The sequence below is a fragment of the Aspergillus wentii genome, assembly GCF_001890725.1.
Source record: "Aspergillus wentii DTO 134E9 unplaced genomic scaffold ASPWEscaffold_4, whole genome shotgun sequence".
Classification (NCBI taxonomy): domain Eukaryota; kingdom Fungi; phylum Ascomycota; class Eurotiomycetes; order Eurotiales; family Aspergillaceae; genus Aspergillus; species Aspergillus wentii.
This window is the reverse complement of record NW_024467835.1, coordinates 1,167,380-1,191,212: the sequence shown is the minus strand read 5'-3', so window position 1 is coordinate 1,191,212 and position 23,833 is coordinate 1,167,380. Positions and strand designations below refer to the sequence as shown.

The window sequence follows — 23,833 nt, the reverse complement described above, 5'->3', positions numbered from 1 at the left end:
AATCAATCAATGCATTCAATTCCTTCCAATACGCGCATGGCCCTTCCACCTTCTTTCTCAAATTGACCGACCAAGCGCTCGCATTCTCGCTTCAGTCTTTCTTCTCCATTCTTTGCATTCCATAAAATCCATTCTTCAACGGTCATCTTCTTCTCTGGGCTACTCAAAGCCCCCTTTGTATTTTGAGTTATACCGAGATCAACATTTTCCTTGTCGCTGGCCCCGGCGAAGAGAACCTCTTCAATATCGGTGGGAATCCATGGGTGAGATGTTTTTAGGCCCCCGGCGTTCGCATTGCGCTTTGAAGGCGAGGGTGTGCTGGGTGCTAGAGGAACTCGACCTGTCTGTTGCTTGGACGGAGATAGCACAGGAGTCCTTGACACAAAATGCTTTGTGGAAGGAGGTTGATTCTCAGCATCTGACGACTGAGGCGACAGAGATGGTGTGCTCTTCGAAGGCGAAGGAAGAGGCGACACGGCGTCGCTCGTTTGTCTATCCGTTTTGTTGCTATCATTGGGTGTGGCATTGACATTGGAGCTCCGCGACCCCGTAAACGATTGTGCAAATTGCTTATCTTGAGAGATGTCGCTGTACCGTTCGGTTGTCTTTGGAGGAACTCCCGATGACCTGCGACGGGCAGGCTTTTGCTCAACATCTTTCTCCACGGTCTCTTGCGCTTGGGACTCGGGCAAATCGGTTTCAACCTCAACAGGCTTTTGTCCCTGGGAGCTGCGTCCTGCGTCAACCTTTTCGGCGAAACCTCCACTTGACTCGGAACGCTCTGCAGAACCCTTATCTGATTTCTTTGACTTCTTGGCCTTCTCTGTGTGGGGGGCTTTCTTTTTAAGCACCTTTTTCTTCGCTTCTTGACCAGCAGCCTCGGAGTCAGGCTCTTCATTCGGATCTCTTGTTTTGATTTCCACGGAGACAAAAGATTCATGGTGCCCAGCTGAACTGGCTCTGTCCCCGTGGGTTGCATTGACTTCCTGTGGTGCCTGAACTTCTGAAGATTGTTGAGCAACCTCTTCCTGCTCCCTTGATTTCTTTTTGCTTCTCCGCTTCTCCGTGCCCTTGCCTGATTCGAACTTCTGAGTTGGCAACTCAGTATGGGTGGGCTTTATTTGTTTCGGCTCAAGGTTCTGACTTGACTGTCCTTCGTACTCAGCATCTTCGGTTACATTTTCCGGTTCTTGAACGGGTTCTTCTGGTGCTGCCTTAGCCTTCTTGGTAGACTTGGATTTCTTCGAGGGTTTGCGAGTAGGTTCCTCCTGTTGTTCTTCAGCTTGAGGCTCTTCGAGGCCAGCCTCGATTGTTGCATCCAATTCGGAGTCACGAGGTGCCTGAGACTTCGATGTGGATTTTGATGTGGGCACGGTCTCCGATACTTTCCGACCTTTAGAAGTCTTCTTTATGGTTCGTCCTTTCTTTTTAGGCTCTTCCTCCTTAGGCGTGGTATCATCCTGCTCTTGGACATCTGGCATGGGCTCATCGTTCAGCTGATCTGGTTCTTGCTGAGCAACACTGCTGCGGGATTTGGTAGCTCTCTTTTTAGCAGGCGGTTCAGGCTGATTGATGCTTTCCGAATCAACTATATCCGGTTCTCTCATCTCCATTTCATCAGTCGATCTCTTCTTTCCCCTGTTAGTTCGCTTTGCCTTCGGAGGCTCAGGCTGCGCATAATCCATGTTTTCGGCATCGACCTGGCTGCCGGTCTCCACGTCTTCATTCTTCTTGGACTTTGTACCCTTTGTTTTAGACTTGGACGATTTCTTGGTAGCCTTGGTTTTAGTTGTTGACTGCGACATGATGCTTTCGTCCATTGGGTCCTCGAGGTCCATAGAAGGCGCAGGCGCTTCTGAAATAGTAGTGGTGACAGACTGGTTGGAGAGGCGAGAGGCCTTCGAGACTCGCCCCTTCTTGGATTTGGAAGACTTTGTCTTTTTGCCAGCAGGCTGGGCGAACACGAAAAACGAACAATCGGATGAACGTCGGTAGTGCTCGTCACTGGAGAAGTCAGTTGCGTTGAAAAAGGAAAGAGCAACAAACATCCGACTCACAAAGGATCATCCTTGGGTTCCCAGCCATCAAGAGACAGCTTACAGTAGGCACAGCTGGCCAAGTCATCACTTTCCTCATTGGGGCAGAAATACCAGCCGCCCTCGACCATCTGCGACAACAGCCATTAACATGCAATCTGAGAAATTGGCTTATCAATTACACTACCTTTTCTGATTGGCACACCCAGCCTCTCTTTCCATCATGTGGCCATTGTTCACCGAATGTTGCTTGTCTTGCTTGGGTTATTCTGTCGCCTGTAGGATCTTCAATCTCGGCGGGGTTTGAGCTGTGCTGCTGAATGTCCATCATAATAGCCCATCCGCAGTCATTTGAATGCTTAAGGTGCTCCGTAATCGGGTTATCCTCATCTTCCCAGCCATCAAGCGCTCGGTTGCACTGGAAACATGTTGTATTATCGGGGTTTGTCTCGTAAGGGTTATAAAAGAAACCTGCATGCGCCAGCTACAATAACAGTCAGCCAATTTGTTGCTGTCCTCGTTTCAAGTCGAATAACGGAAGCCTAAGTACCTCAGCAGGCGACGGTTTTCTATGCGGCCAGGCAATGGCCTTTGCAGACTTTGCAGTCGACGACCTTCGTTTCTCGGGTTGCAATACCCTATCGAAGCTCGCCAAACGGGCGGCAAACGTCTCCATGTCTTTGCTCATTATTATTGTAAAATAGCTGTCATCGCACAACAGGCCCAAATAGTCAATAAGCGCGGGTGTCGGCCGAAAATTTCCAATGTCGAATTCCTCTGGGTGATCAGGAAATGGTAACGTCAAGAAGCGTTGCGCTCTGTTTACTCCGTTGTTTGGGTGGATCGTCAAAACGCGCGCCGCGGAGAAACAGTGTCACGTGCAGGTGTGGCACAGGACAGATGTGGCACAGCATATTACTGACTAACGCTACTCCCTGCTAATCGATCACCTTCGAAAGGCCGAGAACGTCAGCCGAAAGTACGTCAGATCCTCAGCTTCATGCCGCCCATAAAGTGTGGTTTGATTCACCAGTAGCATTGTCACATTATTCATTGCTTCTTTTGATTTATTGCTCTTCTCCTGGAAACCATGATTTGAGCTGTTGTTCCCAGACGTTCCCTGATCCATCCAATTATTATTATAGCCCTTGTTGTGGTCTTCATTCCTTCCCGTTTACCGAACCGCAGCAATGCGAGAAGTGACTGTAAGAACACCATATTCTTGTGCTTCCCCTATCCAATTGAGCCAACGGCGGCTTTGGAAAATCAACTCAATACTGATTGAATTCTTCTGAAGACCCTTCTTTCTAACGCTGGCCCGAGGTCTTACGTGCGTCTACGCTCGGTTTACCCGCCTTTCCCGAGATGCTCCCGAGTCCCAGCTTCTTTACGCTCCCTTTCCACCGAGTCTCGTTCAAGCCTCTCATCTTCCGATCTCTCGCGCAATGGAGGGTATTCTCCTTTGACGTCTGCAGATAGTGGGCTTTTGCTACCTTCGTCTTCCAGAGCATCGTTCTCTACCTCCACACAACACTCCGATGCGGATTGGGATGCGCATCCAAACCTATCAATCTCCGAATTTTCGGAGCTCCCATCCAAAGATTTTGGAGTCAATCAGCATATGGTTATTAATCAAGAATTTAAGGAAGCATTGCGCCAAATTCTCTGGCAGTTCCGGGCGCCAATTCGATATGCATTTGCCTATGGATCAGGTGTGTTCCCCCAAGTGGGCAGCGCACCAGGTTCTAGCCAGTGTCACCCGTCAGCCCCCGCCGCAATCCAGACCATGCAGCAGGGCAAGGGCAAGATGATTGATTTTATCTTCGGAGTGTCATACTCGCAACATTGGCATTCATTAAACCTGATGCAGCACCGCGATCACTACTCTGGATTAGGGTCTATGGGATCCTATGTGGTGTCTCAAGTGCAGGACAGATTTGGAGCTGGTGTATATTTCAATCCTTATGTCACAGTAAACGGGACGCTGATTAAGTATGGTGTCGTGAATATTGACACTCTATGCAAAGACCTCAGCCAGTGGGATACCATGTATCTCGCTGGGAGACTGCAGAAACCAGTGAAGATTCTACGAGACCACCCGCAGGTACGCTTGGCAAACCAAATCAACCTGCTATCTGCTGTGCGTGTAGCTCTGTTGTTGCTCCCTGCAGAATTCAGTGAATTCCAGCTGTACAGTACGATCGCCGGTATGAGTTATATGGGTGACCTTCGCATGGCACTACCGGCAGAGGATCCTCGAAAAGTCAACAATATTGTCTCTGGGCAAATGGCCCATTTCCGACGGCTCTACGCACCGCTTATTGACAATCTACCCAATGTCACATTCAACGACAAACGTTGCACCCAAGACAATTGGATCGACGACCCAGATGCCAACGTGCGACTGACCCAGGATATGGACCCGGTGAAGCGCGGTAATATGGTCCGTCGGTTGCCTGAATCATTCCGCGAGAAGTTGTACTTCCAGTACCAGGCACGCTATGGGATTCCTCGCGCGGAATTCGATAAAATGATGAAGGAAAGCAATGACAAGGATCCCGAACTTGTCCGCAAGAGACAGGGCGGCCCATTCGAACAACGTATCGCAGATGACGAGAGCCTGAGGGATGAATTACAGACCTCGATCACAAAAACGATCCGCTGGCCAAGTACGGTCCAAACTGCCAAGGCACCTCTCATGGCTGGAGTGGGACGGACATGGCGTTATTTGCGGGAGAAGCAAGACAAGTATAATAAATCCGGCAAGCAGTCTTCTTCATCCGAGGAGACCTCTTCCAAAACAAAGGAAGAGTAGATGTCGGTTGTCTTGACTTAAATTCTATACTATTGTTTATGCGATGAATCAAGCATGAGTGGGTCTGGGTAGAAGACGCTGGAATAGAGATTAGCTTCCCTAGACATCTTGAGGCATATACCTGGGCGTTCTTTTTTTTTTTTTTTTTTTTTGGCAATGAGGTAAATATGTATCTATCTACGGTATTTTCATAGTCAGCTACTATGCATTAGCACAATAAATAAATCGAAGAATATATACAGACAGCATGGAACTACTCATAAGTAGATGAGTCAATAAACATGATTCATCGTACCTGGTAGCGTCCCTCGACATACAAAAGGCGATGAAATCCGGTTCCGGCATCGGTTCCGCTGCTATCTTTCTTCCCCGCCACCCCACCATCATCGTCTCTTCAGAAAGACACTCCATCACATCACACGCATCAACCTACCACAATGGCTTCAAGAAACTCAGCTTTCAATCTTGAAACATGCGCGCGCCCAAATATTCTGAAATTACAGCCTTACCGCTGCGCAAGAGAGTGTGTTTGCCCTTCAATGTCTGCAACACCTTGGGAGCTAATGAGTCAGTGACTACAAAGATGACGGAACAAACATCCTGCTCGACGCCAACGAAAATGCCTATGGACCTGGACTTGCCCTGAATTCTGAGGGTGCACTGCAGGAGTCTGCCGCAACGGGAGCCTCGACTGGTTCCTCCAAGCCAGACATTGACTTTTTGGGATTGAATAGATACCCGGACCCGTAAGTTTCAGATGCGGCTTTACCCCTCAGTCGTGATGTGATTTCCAAGGGAATAATGATTCTGATGAAAGGGGTTGTCGGATTTAGGCACCAGATCGAACTCAAGCAGCTTTTCTGCAACCTCCGTAATACCCACGTTCACACCCAGAAAGACCTGCGACCCGAGAACCTCTTTGCTGGTGTCGGTTCCGATGAGGCCATTGATGCCCTTCTGAGATGCTTCTGTGTCCCTGGAAAAGACAAGATCCTCACCTGTCCCCCGACCTACGGCATGTACGGAGTTAGCGCTCAGGTCAATGATATTGAGATTGTGAAGGTGCCTCTGGATGTCAACAATGGATTCCAGTTGCAGGTGGAGAAAATCAACGAAGCACTATCAGCAGACCCTTCGATCAAGATGGCATACATTTGCTCGCCCGGAAACCCCACCGCGAACCTGATCCGAAAGGAGGATATCCAAAAGGTCTTGGAGCACCCGACATGGAACGGCGTCGTCGTGGTGGATGAGGCTTACATCGACTTCGCCCCCGAAGGCTCTAGTCTTGCCGAATGGGTCACCGAATGGCCCAACCTTGTGGTCATGCAGACCCTGAGCAAGGCCTTTGGTCTTGCTGGCATCAGACTTGGTGTTGCCTTCACTAGTCCCCCGATTGCTCTTCTCTTGAACAGCCTCAAGGCACCCTACAACATCTCCAGTCCCACTAGCGCCCTTGCCATGGCCGCTCTCTCTCCCACTAACATGGCCGTTATGCGGAGCTACCGCGAGCAGATCATTGCTCAGCGCGATCGCATGCTGAAGGAACTGCCAACGATCCCAGGAGTTGGACGCTTCCTTGGCGGATATGAGTCAAATTTCCTTCTTGTTGAGCTCTTGGATAAGCCCGCCAATGAGGGCGGAAAGGCCAGCAATGTCATTGCACTGGCTACATACGAAGCCATGGCAGAGAAGCGAGGGGTTGTGGTGCGATTCCGGGGCAAGGAACTAGGCTGCGAGGGATGCATTCGTATCACCGTCGGAACGGAGAAGGAAGTCACTAGGTTCCTGCAGGAGTTGCGGGTAGTACTGAGTGGTCTCCACGCCGGTGTGGATATCGAATCGTCGAGGGAAGAGATTGCAAAGGAGGTCAAGGCGAACCAGGTTGTCGCCTAGATTAGACTATAGGTTTGTACTGTTTTTGAATATAGACCATCTATCTATACCGTTTAGAGATACTGCTTCCAGGCCTGTTTTCCTAGCTATCAAGCTTGATTGTGTTCCTAGATCCGTGATGAATCACATGCAAAGCGCATTATGATTAGCTGTACACTGCTGATTGGCCTGATAATGGCCAAAAATGGTGATAAAAAAGTGTACCTACAGCCACAACCAGAAGTTGATGCAGGGCGCGCTGCTTTCAGACGCCTCTTTGTACCTGATGCTGACCAATTCTCCGAAATTTCATCAAAGAGTGGATCGATGGCCTGGATGATATGAAGGCCCAGCAACTCAGTAACGGTGATTCTCGCAGTTATCAGTAAAACCATATTAACACAGCCTACACAACTCCTGCCAATTACTTTTTCTCTGCTCGATCGTCTCTACCACACCTCCATCCTGACTACCAGTTCTTATCGGTGTTCGGCCCTGTCCGAGGATGACTGACCTTATCTCGTCTTTGATAGAGTCCATTTGAACGATAAGAGGGTTGCATTTATGACCAACGAGAATGCTGTAAGAGAAGAAGAGTGTAAGAAAATAAACAACGAGAATCAATGCTTGTCGAATGCATGCTGTGTAACTGATATGCCGCCACGGCGCGTGGAACGGGATACCATGTGGGACAGGAGACGGGCATGTTTTCTGTTTATTTTGACAAATATCTCGCACAGAGGATTAGAAACCATAATAATATGCTATACGTAGGAGGATTAAAGATAGAATTCCGATGATGGCATGCTCGCTGGCTGTCAAACCACCTGACGTGCCGGCACAATGCGCGGTTATCTCGAGTGGTCCGCAACAATAAAACCCTCATCGTCATCAGCTCCACCAACTCTCAGGGTCACGACTGTCCATCCAAGGATCAACAACTCAGCGACCAACCACTTGGGACTACCCTGAGAAGCTTCCTGGGCGTCCACGGATGCAAATCATACCCGGACCAATTCCCCTTCATCGGGTCTCTTTCGCTGTGTCTCCAGTCCAAATACGAAGAGTTGGATGGTTGTGGCTGGTCCAACCGTTCCTTGTCGAGGACAATCACACGCGCTTCGCAGAGGCCAATCTCTCCGCCCAGCGTTATCTTCCGTCTTCGTCATCTTATAATCGCTGTTATTACCATGGCTTTCTTTCTAGGTTCGAGAGATACAATCTCTAATCTCCACCTGTCTTCCCTTTGGCGCCCACCGCGCGATTTTCGCACCTGCCCCAAGACTAAAATAAACGCTTCGAGTCTGTCTCCTGACTCCTTTATATCCTGCTCGCTGGAACAGCGGTGAAACGGAGCGAGGCTGGCTTTTTGTCATTCACTCTGATCTTTTCCACGTCGCCTTTCCCGTCTCACCGCGCATCCTCGGACCATTCTTATTGATAATTTTGCCTAAGAGCCGCGGACTGACCGTATTCAAACGTTCATCTCCACTCGTGTTGGATCTCTCAAGTGTCAAAGATCGTCGCTTTTATTCCCCCGTCTTTTTCCCCACACTGGACTCGAATAAGCACGTGCGTCATAACTGTCCAGCGATGAACAATAATGTGAGATGTGTCTGGTGCCAGATCATTATTGCAAAGCCACCTAGGACTTCCTGCAAAGAACTTCATCTGAATAATTGACCCCGACGAGTTGGTGACCTTCCTGACCCCTCTTCGGAGGTGGCTCAGACGGCCATAAGCTTATAATCAACAATGCTGGATACTCGTGGAATCTATTCAAATGTTCCTCCAGACATCAGGACCAGGGTGCAGGACAATCCCACGCTCTTGGTGAGTTGGTGGGCAACCGCTTTCTCTCTGGCCATTATTGTGACTAGGGTTTGTGGTCGCTATATTCGGATCGAGCGATTCTTCCCCGAAGACAAGGTGATGATGACCAGTATCATACCACTACTGATTCGAATGGCCTTTGTCCATGTTATTCTCATATGGGGTACAAACAATACGAAGACGGATGGATTGACTGCGGAGGAAATTCGACATAGAGAGATCGGCAGCAAGCTCGTTCTTGCTGCGCGGATTTTCTATGCCATCTTGTAAGGATTTTTCTTACCTTCTTTCTGATTGAGCGGGTTGCTAATGATGGGTCTTCATTTCACAGTATTTGGACCGCCAAGGTGACCGTATGCCTTTTCCTCAAACGTGTGGCCGGAATGATTTGGAGACGCTCCCTGCAGAGGTTTCTGCAATTTTTATACTACTTTTTGGCTTCGACATTTATTGCGGTGGTGATTGCCACTTTGACCGAATGCCAGCCTTTCAACCATTACTGGCAAGTTGTTCCAGACCCGGGTGCACAGTGTCGGTCAGGTTATGCCAACTTGATTACAATGGGGACGTGTGATGTTATCACAGACTTACTCCTAGTCGCCTTCCCGATTCCTCTTGTCCTAATGACACATATGTCTGTGAAACGAAAAGCATCTCTTGTCGTCCTTTTCGCACTGTCGCTCATCTTGGTCGGGATTACCTCATATCGAATACCAACAGTTATCAGCCACGGTGGCTCACAGCAGTATCGATCGCTCGTCGCCTCACTGGAGATATTAGCCGCTACGGCTGTTTCCAACGCTTTGGTGATTGGATCATTCGTGAGGGATAAGGGTGTTAAGAAAGTGAAATATCAGAAAGCAGTAGGATCGGCATCAGTGAGCGAAAGCGTGGAACACAGCTCGATTCAACGTTCGCACATCACACACCATCAGTGGGGAAGTGATTCTGACCTTGCTGGTGGCTTGGGCATACGCCTTGCCCCCGAATTATGCTCCTTCGATAATACAGTACCACGTCCAGCTCCTATTGCAGCTCCACACCATACCTTTACGGCCCACACGGGAAATTTAACCCCGAACTGGTCCTTTAACCGCAACTCGATGGGGGCTGAAGATGATGCGATCTCTACTCCAGACAGTTTGGATGTCAAAGTCAGCCCTCGCGAATATATCGAAACAAACAAAACACCAAGCAAGAGGCCCAGCAATGCCATGTCTCATTCATCCCAGAGAATGTCTATATTCGATGTCGGCGGTCTGCTGGATTCCACACCAACAGCCAGTGATAGTGCCACCCATCCTCATATTCCACAAGACTTCGAAATGAGTATAAGGCCACCTCGTCGCAGTGGAACTAGGACATTTCTCCAGGACGTCGGTGGCCTGCTCTCTGTTCCGGGCACTCAGAACCGCCCGGCTCTTCCCCCGCAACCTTCACATTCAAATTTCTCTCGACCAGGAATTCTATCACTATCCGGTCATACCCAAACAAACACCGGGCGACGAGGCTCAAGTGTGCATTTTAGCGATGAAACCGAGGCCCCGGTGCCCTCATACCGATCACATCCTGATGTGTCTGGCCCTATCAACGAAGGGAATGACATGGAGCTTCAGGATGTTGGAGGTCTGCTTTCACGAGACACATGATGATGATTTGACGATTGTACAAATAGGTGGATCTTTTTTGGTATCTTGGTCGTTCTATTTTCGGACTTATATCTGGATTTGGGAGATTTTGGAGAGGTTATTGGGTTAGGTTTTTAAAGCGATGGCGTTGGAATTGCACTTTCACTTACCATACTAAATGAATATCCATAAATATTAAGGTAATTTAAATTTTGGAAAAGAACATGTTGATAACCACCAGATGAATGATAAGATTGGATTACTGTATTTGCAATTTGGAAAGATTTTCTAGATATACCCACCCGATCCAACAACCCCTCTGCTTTCCGTGATTGAATTTGAACGAGAACAACTTCATCAATCGAAAAGACTCCAAGATATCAACCGAGTGATTTCGTTCTGAAGAGTTGCAAGGATAGGAGCAAAAAGAGAATTCCGCACCAAAATCATGATTAAAAAAAAGAACTGACATTCCCAGCCATGAAACGTCTCTGTTTTCGCCCTTACGCCATGCTGCCCATAATACGTACAATAGGACACATATTTTTCTTTTCTTCCTTTCCTCTGTCCTCCGATCTAGCCCTTTTTTTGAGGGGGTTTTTGTTTCTTTGTTTCTTTCCTTGTTTCCTCGTGGCCCCAATGACCTTGCCCGTCACCAATTGTGGGTATCGAAGATGCTTGTATACAAAGCCAGGATTGGGAAGATTTCTGTCTTTTTTTCAGAAAAGAAAAGGCTCCATGATCCGTTGACTTAATTTCCCGAGATAATAGCGTTATTTATATCACCCACCGGTAGCTTGCATAGCGACCTGCTGTTTCACTCTTCCGGATAATCTTCACGACCTGTCCCCTACGCAAACCCAAGTATCTGGCCACAGGGTCAGAGACCTGCATACGGGGCAATTGCGATTCCTTCAGACGGTAGCGCTCCAGCAATCGAGCCTTCTCCTCGGGGCTCAGCAAAACGTGCTTGGGGACCAGTTCGTGGCGGGTGATGTTGACCAGCAAGTCCTGCTCCTGGAAATGTTCGCAGATACGGCCGGGGATACCGCTCAGCAGACGAACGGCAGAGGGGGAGATCGGGGTCTGGGTGATGAAAACACCGGTGTGGAAGTTGTTCTCATCGACAAAATGGTTGAATGCGCGGACTTGCTTGGTTCCCACACCGCTGGAGTCGGGGCAGAATTCAACGTAGATGGTGCCGCAGTCGGGTTGAGGGTCGGGGTTCGACTTGCTGGGCAAAGGTGTGTATTTGCCTTGCATGGATTCGGCGGGGCGAGCGCTGACTTTCATCTTGTTGCGACTGCGAAAAAAAGAAAGATCGCGTTAGACCACAATGAAAAGACAATCAGTTAGATCAAGGCGAGCTGAGGATCGCATACTCAGGGTATCCAAGAGGGTCTGCATATTTTCGTTTGAATTCGTCGAGGGGAATTTGAACTTCTTCTTCGGTCACTTCGTAGCCCTTTCAGAAAGTACTCATTAGCAACTGCAGTGAGAACCATTGGTAGAAAATCGCTTACCCGGTCCATCAGCATCTCGAAAACTGTTCTCCAGGTACGCCAGAGTCTGGTCATCTCGCGGTCGGCGTCCGCGGAGCCAGCAGAATAATCTTCATCCATGACTGAAATATGAAGGGGCGCACCCAGGCGCTCTTTTTATTTTCAAATTAATGCGATAAAAATGAAGCGCTGAAAACGGACGACGGAAAGACGAGCCCCAGCACGGAGAATTGGGCGAGCTGAGAGCTAGGTGAGAGGTTCTTGAAGGCTGGAAAAAGATGGAAGCGATAGAGTCGGAGGTTCTCGAAAAATCGGCGGACCTGCGCTAACAGCGCCAACGGCCGGACAGTAAGCGCAGTAGAGCAAAAAGCAGCCGAAAAGGCCAGACCGAGAAAACAAGCACGAGCTTCGCTTCTTTTCATCCTCCCACTATCCACAACCTGTCCTGTTTGGCCATTCTCCCTCCCCAGGTTTTCTGATTCCTCTGGACTTTGTTTCTAGAGATCGATTCTGGGCCAATCTCTTTCACTATCGATTGTTACTCCCCTCACTCCCCCTCCAAACAAATATGGCCGCCGCTCAGTCCGCTCCTGCTGTGGAGCAGAAGGTCAAGCCTACAAAGCCCAATGAGGATGCCTACAAGGCTGATCTCGCACTGGCTGAGAAGGAACATGCTGCTATCAAGGAAAAATTGGTATGTGTGTTTTCAATGAACTGTTTGCTTTTCAATGATGGGTTTGTCATCATATTATCTATATTTCTACCCATTGCCTTTTCGCTCCACCCCCCTTTTCCTTCCTCATTTCCTGCCATTGGACCAATTTCTGACCACGAGCTAATACTGTCACAAGACCCAAATCAAGGCCAAGATCGAGACAGCCAAGCCCAACAACCAGGACTCGCCCGCCGCGAAGAGACAAAAGGAACTTCGTGCAGAGCTCTCTTCTATCCGCCAGAAGCAACAAGGATTCAAGTCCTCGAGATCGAGCACACAGGAAAAGATCAATGCCTTGGAAACCACCCTCAAGGCCCGCATTGCCGAGCAGAACAACTCCCGTACCAAGATGTCGTTCAAGAACGTCGACGAAATTGACCGTGAAATCGCACGCCTTGAGAAGCAGGTCGACTCCGGCACTCTCCGCTTGGTGGATGAGAGAAAGGCGCTCTCCGACATCTCGACCATGCGCAAGCAGCGCAAGAACTTTGCCGGCTTGGACGAGGCACAGAAGGTGATCAACGACCTCAAGACTCAGATCGCGACCCTCAAGAAGACTCTGGACAACCCGGAGTCTAAGGCTCTTAGCGACAAGTACTCCGAAATCCAGAAAGAGCTGGATGCCATCAAGGCTGAACAGGACGGTGCTTTCAAGAACCTCAATGCTCTGAGAGATGAGCGCACCAAGCTCCACGGCGAGCAGCAGACCAAGTACACTGCTATTCGCGAGATCAAGGACACTTACTACAAGTCCCGCAAGGCCTACAAGGAGTACGAGGACGAGGCCTGGAGGATCCGCCGTGAGAAGCAGAAGGCTGAGCGTGAGGCTTTTGACCGCGAAAAGAAAAAGAAGGTCGCAGACAAGAAGTTGGAGGAAGCTTCTCGTCTCGCATACACCGACGAGATTATCACCGCCCAGGGACTCATTCGCCATTTCAATCCCGCTTACGACTTCTCCACCCTTGGTCTGGACAGCAAGAAGGACGAGGGTGCCAACTTCCGCGCTGATGTTGGCCGTACCATTGATGACGCCGGCATCAAGGGTGTGAAGGTTCTCAAGAAGGAGGACCGCGAAGAGGACTACTTCAGTGGTAATGGCGGCAAGAAGGGTAAGAAGGGCAAGAAGGGCAACACCAACGCCAAAAACGATGAGGGAACCAAGTTCAACCTCAACGTTGGTATCATTGAGGAGTTCGCTCAGGTTAAGATTGATCCCCCTATGACCCAGTCCGAGGTGCCTGCTGTCGTGGAGAAGCTTGCCGCCAAAATAACTGAGTGGAAGGGTAGCCAGGCTACCAAGACAGAAGAGGTAAGACCACTCCTTTCTCGTAAAGATTCTATATGCTAATGAATTTCCCATAGAACATCAAGAAGGCCAAGGAGGAGATCGCTCGTTTGGACGAAGAGGCCGCCAAGGCCGACCAGCGCTCGACTGACACCGCCAAGAAGCCCGCCATCGAGAATAATGGCGTTGATGGCAGCGTGTCTGCCGATGCTGAGCTCAAGCAGGAGAAGGATGCTGCTGCTGACGTTTCTGAAGAACTTCAGAAGGCCTCGATTGAGGACAAGGCATAGAGGATACACCACTGATAGAGATCCTTTACATGCATGTGCCCTTGCATATTTGCTTGCATTATTACATGCATTGAGCAAGCTTTGGGCTTACTGGACCCTTTTCCAGTCTTACATTTTTTTTATTTCTTTGTGGTTTGTTTTATTTCTGCATGTGCATCATTTGAGATATTTCCTTTTAGTTTTGCAGACTACGGTCCTCTCCAGTTTTGCCTTATGAAGAAGCCATGGGCGTTAGTGATTTCTATATTCCTTCCTTCCCCTCTTCATCGTCTCCCCCCTCCCTTTTTCTTCTACGTCGTTGGGGTCATGTCTTGCTGATGCCTTCGGGGTCGTCGACATGGCCTCGTTGCTTATTTTTATTTTTTCTTTATTTCTTCTGTAATCAAGTTTTCTTCCGGTCTCTTTCACCGAATGTTTATGCATGATGGCCTCCCAAAAAAGAGAAGAGCCGCACATTGTTTGTTCCCTCTTCTCCCCTCCCTTCTTCCAAAACGTACCCCACAGAGAAAGATGTTAAAAGATAAAAGAGCGGCTTGCAGATTTCCTTCTTTGTTTCCTGTAAGTAGCAGCGTAAGCGATGAACAGCAAATTGACCCAGTGGACATATTATTTTGGATGAATCTGTAAGCAGATGTCCACTACGGAGTACAGACCAATTTAACCTGAGGCCCTCTCCATCTCCATTAGCTGTCATGCGCCCCCAATACTTCCTTAAGGAAGTCTACGATTGCGTTGAATTGCTCCGGCTCCTTAAGCCAGTGCCCATCGTTCGGGGCCCCTGTATACATTTTCCAATCGACTTTTTGGAATCCCAGACGGACCAAGATCTTGTAAGCTATCAGACCCAGGTCTGCATCTACCCATTGATCGTCTTCGCCGTGGCTCAGGAAAACGGGAGTATCGCATGAGGATCCCCTAAAGCCGTTGTTCTTCGACTGCCACCGTTCATGATGCTGCAAAAACCCCACCGGAAAGAACTGTTCGAAAACCTCCTTTCCATGTCCAGGGGTCGCTTCCCCACTGTCGAAGAGAGATTCAATCCTTTCTGCAAAAGGAAGCCAGCCCATAACCCCGACTAGACCCCCTAATCGCCTCTGGGCGCAAACCAAAGCCATAATCGCCACCGCCATACCCTGACTCAACCCGCCTAGGACCACCCGATGACCTTGGTCTTGATCACCATCGAACCGATTCACCTCCTCCTCCACGAGATGTAGAATATACTCTACGCTCTCCTTGAGCTCCTCCAGGGCTGAAATGCTGAGCTCTTCTTCTTCCTCATAATCCTGGTCGCTACCTGGAGGGTCTTCAGATGGAGGGTCGGGATTAAACCATTCCCCCACGCTTACTTGAAAGGCATCGGACCAGCGAGGCCTAGCAGACGGAAATACCCAGCGAGACGAAGGAAAATGGTCCAATATCGACTTGCCGGATGATGTGGAGGACCTGGCCATCTGGGCGGCTAACTCGGGGCCGTTACTACCACGGCCATGAAGGAAAATGATGGTTGAAGTGTGCGTTGAACTGGGGAAGAAGACATGGCGAGGTGGGAAGACTTGTGCCATTCTTGCTCTCCTTTAGATAGATATTCCCGTATTCGGGAGATGGGAAAATATTAATAAAAATAGCTGATTTGAGCTGTGGCTATATGACACGAACTATTTGTGAGGGGTCGAGTTCGCCGTGTCTGATTAAGGGGGTTGAGCCTCTCTGTTCGAATCTCCTTTCCACCCCTTCTTTTTCTTGCCTGTTTTGGATGATTATTATTATCGACTGGATTGAATCTGTGGCTTTGCCAGGGGATATGATTCGAAAGATGCACTTTTTGTCACACAGTAGTGTCTGAGGGTGTTTCGCGAGTGCGGTCTGTCGTGCTTTGGTGGAGTAATAATGGCATCGTTATTCCCCCGTCGAGTCAGCCATCTGCATCATGTATCAAGACACCGGAGTAGAACCGGAAAGAATTCGAAATTGTTCTCTGGAGTCTCGATCTTGCTGCGGGGCGATGGAGCATGACGAGTCATGGCGGCGGCGGGGATGTATGGAAAGTGGCGGTGCAACGGGTGAAGAAATGCAGAGTGTACGGAGGAGAGATATTCTTCCTTTTTCTGGAGCGATGACCAGAGATTGAAGCCGGCCATTTATATTCCTGCAAAAACTGTTGGGGATCGCAGTTAACCGCCGTCACTTTCACCTCCTCTCATCTTCAGCCGAGATTGCCTAATCCGGACCTTTCGCGCCAAGTGCTTGGGACGCTTTTGCTCTTCCTCGGCGCAACGACGACCAGTACGCCAACTCTCCCTTCTCCCTATCTTCTCATCTTCTTTTCTCCCTTTACTTTCTTCGTTCCATCCTCCATCCATACTCGCGGCTGATTGTTGCTTCTAGCCTTATTCTTTGCTATACTTTTTGCGCAGTCTACCCTTTCTTTCCGGAATCGCCGGACAGGCAGACGCCTTCTTTCGCTTTCTTCTCCATCGCCCTGAGTCGCAAGCGAGTTCATCCATCCCAGTGTTCATTTCGACAGTCTAATCTGGTCGCATCGTTAATTCATCATCCAAAATGTCTTACAAACCCGTATGTCTAGCTAGCTCTGCTCCAATCCCCAGTGATACTTTGAATTCAATCAACTAACATCTATCTCCATCTAGGACGGACCCCCCCCTTCATACCCGCCTCCGGTTCACGACGCAGGCCCATACCATCCTAACTCGCCTCCTCCAGGTGGTGCCGGAGACTACTACAACCAGCAGGGCGGTTACTACCCGCCCCAGAACTACGGACCTCCTCCTCAGCAGGGTTATGGTTCTCCCTACGGTTCTCCTCCGCCTCAGGGTCAGCCCATGTACTACCCACCACAGGGATACCCGCCACCGCAGCAGCAGCAAGGACACTTTGCCGGTGACCGAGGTGGATCTAGCGGAGGCGGTCTCTGCGCCGGTATCATGGCTGCTCTTGCATGCTGTTGCTGCTTGGATATTCTGTTTTGATTTGTGAGAAGCGGTGAACAGATGAGGACTTTTTTCGTGGGGAATGTGAAACACGGTGACTCAACGGCAGTGCCAGTTGTCCTTGAATGCTCGGTTGAGGTGGCTGGGGGAGCAAAGGTACGGGATCGATTTTGGATCCACGATTACCGAGAGGAAGAATTGTCGTTGGCCATTTCTCCTCTTTCTTTCTTTCTTTTTTTTTTTTCTTTTGATTCCGGACTAGTTGGTTGCTTTTTTTTCTACCATGACTGTCACGGCGCAAAAAACGGACACGGAGCATAATCTGGACTCGGGTGTTTGTTTCCTTTTCTTTTATTCCCTATCATCCGACCTTTGAGGGCTGCCACTCTGCACTGCTTTGCTGTCAAGGTGGATATCGTCTGCTTACCGGTGTTCCTAGCCAATTATAACTTTAGAACGAGGATGATTGCTCGCTGGCAGGGTGATTTTATAGCCATGAATAACGATTGTCATGTTTAACCTGGTGCATACATATTGCAGAATTGATGCAGATTTTTTATTGATATTTACACTATCAACAGATATATACAGAGTATATCGGATTCATACACTTCCTGGACCAGTAGAAGCCAAACACAGCACAGGAAATGTCATGCATCATAAACCAGCGTCATTAATCAATATGCCATAAATCATCATCGTAAAAAAAAAAACAAAAAAAAAAAAAAAACATATCAACAAGCGGGTATCCCAAATCGTAAATCAACAATAGAAAGCATAGCAAAGACGTCCTGTAATCCAACCATAATCTGTAATCTTGCGGGCAGCTCAACTCACCACCCCTGCAATTTAGCAAAAAGAACATCATCAATACCGACTCCCATCAATACCGACTCCCATCAATCGAACTCCCATATTCATACGGATCAACACTCCGATACGACCCCCTCCGATGTCGTCTCGGCGGCGGCCGCCCAACAGACGAATGCTCCTCCTCCACCTCAACAACATCATCATCATCCGTCCTCGACCGCGACATAACCGACTCCTCAACAACAACATGGTCATGTCGCGAGCGCGGCCGTGACCGCGACGACTGCGACTGCTCCTCAAACACCTCCACGATATCCGAGTTGCCAGGCGTGCGGCGACTCCCTCCACTCCCGCTGCCTCCGCCGCGACGACGACGCGAGGACGGCGTCCGACGGACCTCGACGCGCTCTTCCTCGCCCACGACGCCGCTGCGGTTTCGGCCGGAGCTGATTGCCAGGAAGAGGAGGTAGAGGAGGAAGATGAAGCCCGCTACGCTGCCGAGGATGATCCCGGCTACTGTGCCTGGGGAGGGGCCGTCGTTTAGGCGACCATAGCTGGAAGGGATGGAGTAGATGTTTGTGTCTGGGTCGGGGTGGGAGCGGGAGTGAAGGGGGGAAGTGGTGGAATTGACGGTTGCGAACTGGTGGGATGATTGTTGATGTTGTGTTTGCGGTTCAGTGCGGAGGTGGAGTGGAGCGGTGATCCAAACTGGTGGAGAGGAGAGGAAGGTCGGTATAGGTATCGGAGCCATTATTTATTATCGATGTGGAGGGTATATTTTGGAATTGACTGGTAGAATGGAGGATTGGGTATGTAATGAATGGATCAGGACGAGAGTAAATGCGATTTCAGTGGAAATAATCCCGGCGTCAAGCTTGTCTGCTGTGTTGTTTCGATTGATCGGCAATGGAGGAAACGAACGACATGGGGATGGACTCTCTGCGAGGATGCGCGACAGAGACGCTCCAGGATGGTATGATTGCGAGAATATGTAAGATAGAGAGAGGAAGAAGAGGAAGAGAAAAAAAGAACGAAAAAGAGGGTGAGAAACCAGGATGGGATGACGATCGCGGCGGAGCGATTGTGAAATGCGGTGGCTGGGAAGAAATGAAGCTGGAAAGGCAACAAACACCACAGACTTGTTTTATTCTTACACTCTTCTCTTGATAAGAGTTTGAAAATATTGATCTTATTCAATACCTTTCTATAACTCGTACAATGCATTTAATATTCATCTAATCGCATGACAGGTAAATAATGCGGGGTGAATCGACACGTTCGACTCCACAACTTGGCTCGTCAGCCCACATGGGTCTGGAATCTGGACGTAGAACATATTTGCAATATCCCCATATGAATTCATACATTCCATTAGTGCCATTAAAGACATACTATGCCTATCCAACATCATCAAACTAATACGCCCCCTCTCGCTTCTCGTACTTGGGCTGCTCCGAAGCCTCCAAGTCCTTCAGGGCAGTCAGCACCGGCGTCGTGTTCGCCAGCTCAAGGCCATCCAACTTCGCACCATCTGATTCCAAAGCCCAAAGAGTCACCGCAAGCCAGTTTGTTCCGCGGTAGTTCAAAATGCCCTCGGGCACTGGGAAGCTCTGCTGAGGACCAACGTTGTTGACGTATTTACCGTACTGGTATCCGTTGACGTAGAGCTGAACCCGATAAGCAGGAGGAGGGGAGGTGCTGTTCGCAAAGTTGAAGAACAGCGGCACATCCCATCCGGTTGGGATGTCAAGGTCAAACTTGGCGCTGTAGAACCCAATGCCTGGTTTGGTCAATCCGTCAAAGGGACTGGATGACTCCCAGTCATCGCTCGGGGGCTGGGGCTGGTGGAAACCTTGACGCTCAGAAAAGAGCCCTCCTTCATTCAGAGGTCCTCTCGTCTTGTCTTGGTAGTCCTCTCCGCCGAGATTACCGGTCAGCTTCCAGGTGATTGCACTGGAATCGCGTCCAGACAACTTGTAGCCCAGAATACCACGCGGGTCCTTCATTTCATCACTGCCAACGGTCCAGTCCTCGTCAAGTCCCATGTTGTCAACGACAACGGTGAACACATAAGGCTTACCTCCCTGGAGCTTAGGGAGCTTGTAAGTCGAGTTGCTGTCCATGTCCTTATCAATTCCGGCCCATGAGCCCACGTATGTCTCGTTTAGCCACACCGAGCTTCCGAATGCCGAACCACCCTGTGTGTGAATGAAGAGACTGCTCTCATTACCAGTGGCAGTGAAATGACCCCGGTAGATCAAGTACCCGGCGTGGAAGCCGTAGTCGGACGAATACAGAGACGTAGGAGTATCGAGAGGACGAAGGGTGTTGTCCGTTTTCTTGAGATCGGCAGCAGTCCAAGCAGAATCATCGTATGAAGACTGGATTTCTGGTAGAGTATCGAGATACTTCCAGTCCAGGTCCTTCAAGCTGGGAAGCTCAATCTTAGGAGCGGTGTATTCAACCTTGCCCGACCAAATTCCATTCTTGTCAACCGAATGCTGGATCTGTTTCTCGTTGATGTAAAAGTTCTTAACACTGGATGGGGCACCGATCACTTCAACTGTGGTTGTAGCGTTGAAGTCTGCGGTAAGATGAAGGTCTTGACCATCCACGTAAGCTGTTCGCACCAGATAGCCTGCGTTGACAATGATAGAAGACGCGGTGTTCTTCTGGGTGCTGTAACCCGGCGAGGTTCCCTCCGCAGGAAGCTGGGGAACCCAGTAGTTGTAGGCAGAGTTTCTGTCTGATAAACAGTCAGTTTTATACTAGCTACAGTGTTGGGTTTACTTACCGAGAAGGAGAACTTGGAGATCATCAACCTGGATAATGCGGCGAGTGGATGAAACATCCCAGCCAACGACGACTGTGTTTTTAATTTGCTTCGAAGAGATACCTGATTCCGATCCCTCGATGACCGACACGTTTGATTTCGACGAAATAGCCAATTCATGGTGTTCGTCAGGTCCACCGTAGAGCACGAGAACCTTCTTATCAGCAAACTTCTTCCAGGTGAAGACCTCTGCGGTAGAATAGAGCACGTTGGTACCAGACACGTTGTAATCAACAACATGGATCTTGGAATCGCGTCCGTTGAGGGATAGAGTTCCTCCAAGCTGAGGAACCGTCAGATTACCAGCACTGGTCGGAAGACGGAGTTTGTAATCAGTCGAGGCCTGGCTAGTGTAGTCTGAGTGTCTGACAACGAAATACGAGCCAGAACCATGTCCGACAAGAGGAGTCACGGCCAATTCAGCATTGTTTGTATAGGCCGATGTGGTGAGGTTGCCAGGAGTAGCCAGAAGGTATGACGGAGATACCTTGGCAAAGTTGCCGATCAGTTTGAGCTCGCTATACTTCTCACGGGTGATGTTTCGGGTTTCGGTTAATGGAGAGCCATAGTCGTAGGAGGTGTACCCTCCTGGATGACCGAGATTGCCCCAGTTGGTACCACCGAATGTCTTCAAAGAGTCAGTATCCCGCCATGCATCGATCGCATACTAGGCCCCTACCATGTATAAGTTCAGGATTGCAACACCAAAACTGAAATCATTCTTGTAGAACACTCTCTCAAACTCATGGTTGACAAGACCGGCACATGCGTCAAATCCCGGTCCTCCCCATGGGTCATAAGCTCCGGCTTGGAACTGCACTTGAATTAGCAATGCCAAACCCCTTCTACAAAGAGCTACATACCTCGATGAGAGAGTATGGGGTCGAAGGGCTCTGCTGAAGATGCAGATCACGGAAATTAGTAGGCAGACTACCATCTGGCCACACTGTTGGGTTTGCCTGGTTCATGTTAGATTTTAATAAACACTTCTAAGGGGGGTTCATACGCAATCGAAACCGAGACTAAGGAGCACGGTTAGTGAACTGATTATATTCGGGGAGTTGGCACAACTTACGGATAGCTATCATGACCATAGATGTCAACAGCACCTTCTCCGCTTCCAGGAACGTTAGTTCCCTTGGGCGAGGCATCGTTGCTGATCATAGGCACGACGATTCCAGCTTTCCGGGCTTGGTCCATCACGTATTGCATGTAGCCCCCATCAGGGAAATCGTCGTAGCCACAGCAGGCACCAGTATATTCGTTCTCGGGCTGATAGAGAATAACCGGGCCACCATTCGTGATTTGCGCTTTGGCAATAGTAGCAGCAATGTGGGCAATGTAGCTAAGAAAGAATGTCAGAGTTAAACGAGACAAAAGCGGTGATTATCATACTTATCAGTGGACTCCAAATAGGTCTTGCCAGAGGTTCGAAGCGTAGAATTCACCCTCTGCAGCCATCCGGGAAATCCACCACCGGAGACTTCGGCATTAATGTAGGGGCCCGGACGAGCAAGAAGGTAAATTCCAGCTTCCTTGGCTGCATCGAAGAAGGGTTCCAAAGCAAAGACACCATCGGCTCTGTATTCACCCGGTTTTCCTTCCAACAGAGCCCAGTTTGTGTAGAATGAGACGCAATTGAATCCTAAAGCCTTGATTTTCTGGAAAACATCGATCCACAGTGACTGAACGGGAAGTCTGTTAAGCAGTAACAATTAGTCTCGGCCTCAACATAAAAAGAGGGAAATAAAGAGCTTACCTAAATGGGTGGACTTCGCCACTGAAGATCATAATCCTCTCGCCGTTGACGAAGAGAGATTTGTCATCCCAAGTCACCTTGTACTCGTCAGTTTATACCAAAAGTGCCATAATTCGGGAAGCATACGTGTTTCTGCAACAAATCACGTTTGGCTTGATCCGGATGCTCTGTGAGAGTGAAGCCATTGATGCGGTGCTTGATGGAGGCACCCGCAGCTTGTGCTGCCAGCAGGGCAACAGCACAGACTGACAGAAGCTTCATGGCGCTCAGGTCAGAAGAATTGATTTGACCCTAGAAACAATGGGAGCTACCTGGATCCTGGAGAAAGGGTCTTGGACTCTTCATTTATAGCTCTCTTCCCCGCAAACACGGGTCCTCACCATGTCATCGTCATTGTCGACATCACCCGGGCAGGGAATGGGAGGGGAGGGAATGTGGGACCAATAAAGGCCAGGGCAATTTCATCTTGAATCCTCGATGGCCAAGGTAGCAGCAGCTAGAGTTGAGAACGGTTAATGGACAAGAGCCCGAAGGCAATCGGGCCGAATCAAACTTCTCCAGCTCAGGTTCTCCATAATTCTCTCCATCGAGGCTGGGAAAAACAAGACAACGAGCAAATCGCGTGGATAGGTTGGATCCGGAGTCCCCGCAGTGAAGAAGAAAGGATGATCGATCGTCCAGCAAAGCGCGGGGCAACCTCGACACGGCGACAATTTTTCCACATATCGGAGACCGAGTGCGGGATGGGTTGGGCCACCGATATATCACCAACGGATCAATTGCTTCATTTCGCTAGACTGGACAGCTGCAAGGCACCGTTCGACGATGTTTTCTGGAACAAAACAGCCATCTCTCTTAATTGTGTCATTAACTCCAGTCTTCTCCAGATTCTACAATTGCGCTGATTACCCTTGACGACTCGACACGAAAACCATCGAAATTAAAGGGATCCATCATGCCATCATCGTCCAAGACATCAAGCATTCGGGCTATTCCGCTGCGGGGCCCGGAGACCCCGGAGTCTTGGTTGTCCGGCGGGGTTGATGATATATACTGAAGCCTTGGGAGAATCTCTCGACATTGAGTATTACGATTATTATGTTACATGTCAAAAATTCGATTGATAAGTTTGCTATGTCGATTTGTCACGTAGCAATATCATGGATAGAAGTGATACTCAGATACAGAGTAGAGACTGCATTTCGGCATAGGGACGATCGTTAATTAGCCGACACCCTGCAGAATGGAGATGCTCTTTGCCGACGAATATCCGCGAAGTATCCCCGGAATTCTCCCAAACGAGGCCATTATGAAGCGGACATTGGCTGTTTGAAATGTCACTAGTCTTCATTTTGTAGGTCAATATCATGACGTTTTCTTTTAAGGGTCATCCAATCGCCCATCAACCATCCCATTTTGGCTAGATTAGTCTTGAATCGAAAGTGCGATTCCACGATCATGCAAAGGCTTGGTGTGAACCTAACCACCATTGATATGC

The 23,833-nt window shown here is 49.3% G+C and overlaps 10 protein-coding genes across 10 annotated transcripts; 5 read left to right on the top strand and 5 right to left on the bottom strand.

Annotated features, from left to right (window-relative positions):
• Positions 1 to 2: 2 nt before the first annotated feature.
• ASPWEDRAFT_110525 (baculoviral IAP repeat-containing protein) lies at positions 3 to 2,724 on the bottom strand (the record flags this gene model as incomplete). The annotated part of the gene is made up of 4 exons (XM_040828183.1): positions 3 to 2,004; positions 2,058 to 2,167; positions 2,224 to 2,520; positions 2,587 to 2,724. 4 exons carry the CDS (start codon positions 2,722 to 2,724, stop codon positions 3 to 5), a joined length of 2,547 nt encoding a protein of 848 aa, XP_040688753.1.
• Positions 2,725 to 3,003: 279 nt separating this feature from the next.
• Positions 3,004 to 5,003, top strand: ASPWEDRAFT_40215 (phosphatidate cytidylyltransferase). The gene is made up of 2 exons (XM_040835269.1): positions 3,004 to 3,241; positions 3,334 to 5,003. Exons 1-2 carry the CDS (start codon positions 3,227 to 3,229, stop codon positions 4,849 to 4,851), a joined length of 1,533 nt encoding a protein of 510 aa, XP_040688752.1. The 5' UTR covers positions 3,004 to 3,226; the 3' UTR covers positions 4,852 to 5,003.
• Positions 5,004 to 5,127: 124 nt separating this feature from the next.
• Positions 5,128 to 7,013, top strand: ASPWEDRAFT_40213 (histidinol-phosphate transaminase). Its single transcript, XM_040835268.1, has 3 exons — positions 5,128 to 5,374; positions 5,424 to 5,597; positions 5,685 to 7,013. The coding sequence occupies exons 1-3, from the start codon at positions 5,289 to 5,291 to the stop codon at positions 6,745 to 6,747; spliced, it is 1,323 nt and encodes a 440-aa protein (XP_040688751.1). The 5' UTR covers positions 5,128 to 5,288; the 3' UTR covers positions 6,748 to 7,013.
• A 1,205-nt stretch (positions 7,014 to 8,218) lies between these two features.
• Positions 8,219 to 10,438, top strand: ASPWEDRAFT_490157 (putative integral membrane protein Pth11-like). Its single transcript, XM_040837200.1, has 2 exons — positions 8,219 to 8,825; positions 8,891 to 10,438. Exons 1-2 carry the CDS (start codon positions 8,482 to 8,484, stop codon positions 10,206 to 10,208), a joined length of 1,662 nt encoding a protein of 553 aa, XP_040688750.1. The 5' UTR covers positions 8,219 to 8,481; the 3' UTR covers positions 10,209 to 10,438.
• Positions 10,439 to 10,964: 526 nt separating this feature from the next.
• Positions 10,965 to 11,809, bottom strand: ASPWEDRAFT_27747 (DNA-directed RNA polymerase core subunit RPB5; the record flags this gene model as incomplete). Its single annotated transcript, XM_040833034.1, has 3 exons — positions 10,965 to 11,490; positions 11,570 to 11,652; positions 11,711 to 11,809. 3 exons carry the CDS (start codon positions 11,807 to 11,809, stop codon positions 10,965 to 10,967), a joined length of 708 nt encoding a protein of 235 aa, XP_040688749.1.
• A 281-nt stretch (positions 11,810 to 12,090) lies between these two features.
• Positions 12,091 to 14,419, top strand: bfr1 (putative nuclear segregation protein (Bfr1)). Its single transcript, XM_040835267.1, has 3 exons — positions 12,091 to 12,383; positions 12,541 to 13,713; positions 13,767 to 14,419. The coding sequence occupies exons 1-3, from the start codon at positions 12,258 to 12,260 to the stop codon at positions 13,977 to 13,979; spliced, it is 1,512 nt and encodes a 503-aa protein (XP_040688748.1). The 5' UTR covers positions 12,091 to 12,257; the 3' UTR covers positions 13,980 to 14,419.
• A 243-nt stretch (positions 14,420 to 14,662) lies between these two features.
• ASPWEDRAFT_27745 (uncharacterized protein) lies at positions 14,663 to 15,544 on the bottom strand (the record flags this gene model as incomplete). Its single annotated transcript, XM_040833033.1, has 1 exon — positions 14,663 to 15,544. One exon carries the CDS (start codon positions 15,542 to 15,544, stop codon positions 14,663 to 14,665), a length of 882 nt encoding a protein of 293 aa, XP_040688747.1.
• Positions 15,545 to 16,177: 633 nt separating this feature from the next.
• ASPWEDRAFT_40208 (uncharacterized protein) lies at positions 16,178 to 17,173 on the top strand. The gene is made up of 2 exons (XM_040835266.1): positions 16,178 to 16,556; positions 16,631 to 17,173. Exons 1-2 carry the CDS (start codon positions 16,542 to 16,544, stop codon positions 16,967 to 16,969), a joined length of 354 nt encoding a protein of 117 aa, XP_040688746.1. The 5' UTR covers positions 16,178 to 16,541; the 3' UTR covers positions 16,970 to 17,173.
• Positions 17,174 to 17,813: 640 nt separating this feature from the next.
• Positions 17,814 to 18,494, bottom strand: ASPWEDRAFT_27743 (uncharacterized protein; the record flags this gene model as incomplete). The annotated part of the gene is made up of 1 exon (XM_040833032.1): positions 17,814 to 18,494. The coding sequence occupies one exon, from the start codon at positions 18,492 to 18,494 to the stop codon at positions 17,814 to 17,816; it is 681 nt and encodes a 226-aa protein (XP_040688745.1).
• Positions 18,495 to 18,965: 471 nt separating this feature from the next.
• ASPWEDRAFT_40206 (glycoside hydrolase family 35 protein) lies at positions 18,966 to 22,693 on the bottom strand. The gene is made up of 9 exons (XM_040835265.1): positions 22,462 to 22,693; positions 22,336 to 22,412; positions 21,972 to 22,274; positions 21,652 to 21,921; positions 21,583 to 21,598; positions 21,440 to 21,535; positions 21,256 to 21,390; positions 20,538 to 21,204; positions 18,966 to 20,489 (listed from the first exon to the last, which is right to left on the bottom strand). The coding sequence occupies exons 1-9, from the start codon at positions 22,594 to 22,596 to the stop codon at positions 19,159 to 19,161; spliced, it is 3,030 nt and encodes a 1,009-aa protein (XP_040688744.1). The 5' UTR covers positions 22,597 to 22,693; the 3' UTR covers positions 18,966 to 19,158.
• Positions 22,694 to 23,833: the final 1,140 nt, after the last annotated feature.

Bases quoted from the DNA above. Each gene is read 5' to 3' on its own strand.
- bfr1 (XM_040835267.1), top strand. From the start codon at position 12,258: ATGGCCGCCGCTCAGTCCGCTCCTGCTGTGGAGCAGAAGGTCAAGCCT. The intron at 12,384-12,540 runs GTATGTGTGTTT...TACTGTCACAAG, and splicing joins CTGCTATCAAGGAAAAATTG to ACCCAAATCAAGGCCAAGAT. The intron at 13,714-13,766 runs GTAAGACCACTC...AATTTCCCATAG, and splicing joins AGGCTACCAAGACAGAAGAG to AACATCAAGAAGGCCAAGGA.
- ASPWEDRAFT_40213 (XM_040835268.1), top strand. From the start codon at position 5,289: ATGGCTTCAAGAAACTCAGCTTTCAATCTTGAAACATGCGCGCGCCCA. The intron at 5,375-5,423 runs GTGTGTTTGCCC...CTAATGAGTCAG, and splicing joins CCTTACCGCTGCGCAAGAGA to TGACTACAAAGATGACGGAA. The intron at 5,598-5,684 runs GTAAGTTTCAGA...TGTCGGATTTAG, and splicing joins TTGAATAGATACCCGGACCC to GCACCAGATCGAACTCAAGC.
- ASPWEDRAFT_490157 (XM_040837200.1), top strand. From the start codon at position 8,482: ATGCTGGATACTCGTGGAATCTATTCAAATGTTCCTCCAGACATCAGG. The intron at 8,826-8,890 runs GTAAGGATTTTT...TTCATTTCACAG, and splicing joins CGGATTTTCTATGCCATCTT to TATTTGGACCGCCAAGGTGA.
- ASPWEDRAFT_40206 (XM_040835265.1), bottom strand. From the start codon at position 22,596: ATGAAGCTTCTGTCAGTCTGTGCTGTTGCCCTGCTGGCAGCACAAGCT. The intron at 21,922-21,971 runs GTATGATAATCA...ATTCTTTCTTAG, and splicing joins TATTTGGAGTCCACTGATAA to CTACATTGCCCACATTGCTG. The intron at 21,391-21,439 runs GTATGTAGCTCT...ATTCAAGTGCAG, and splicing joins CCCCATACTCTCTCATCGAG to TTCCAAGCCGGAGCTTATGA.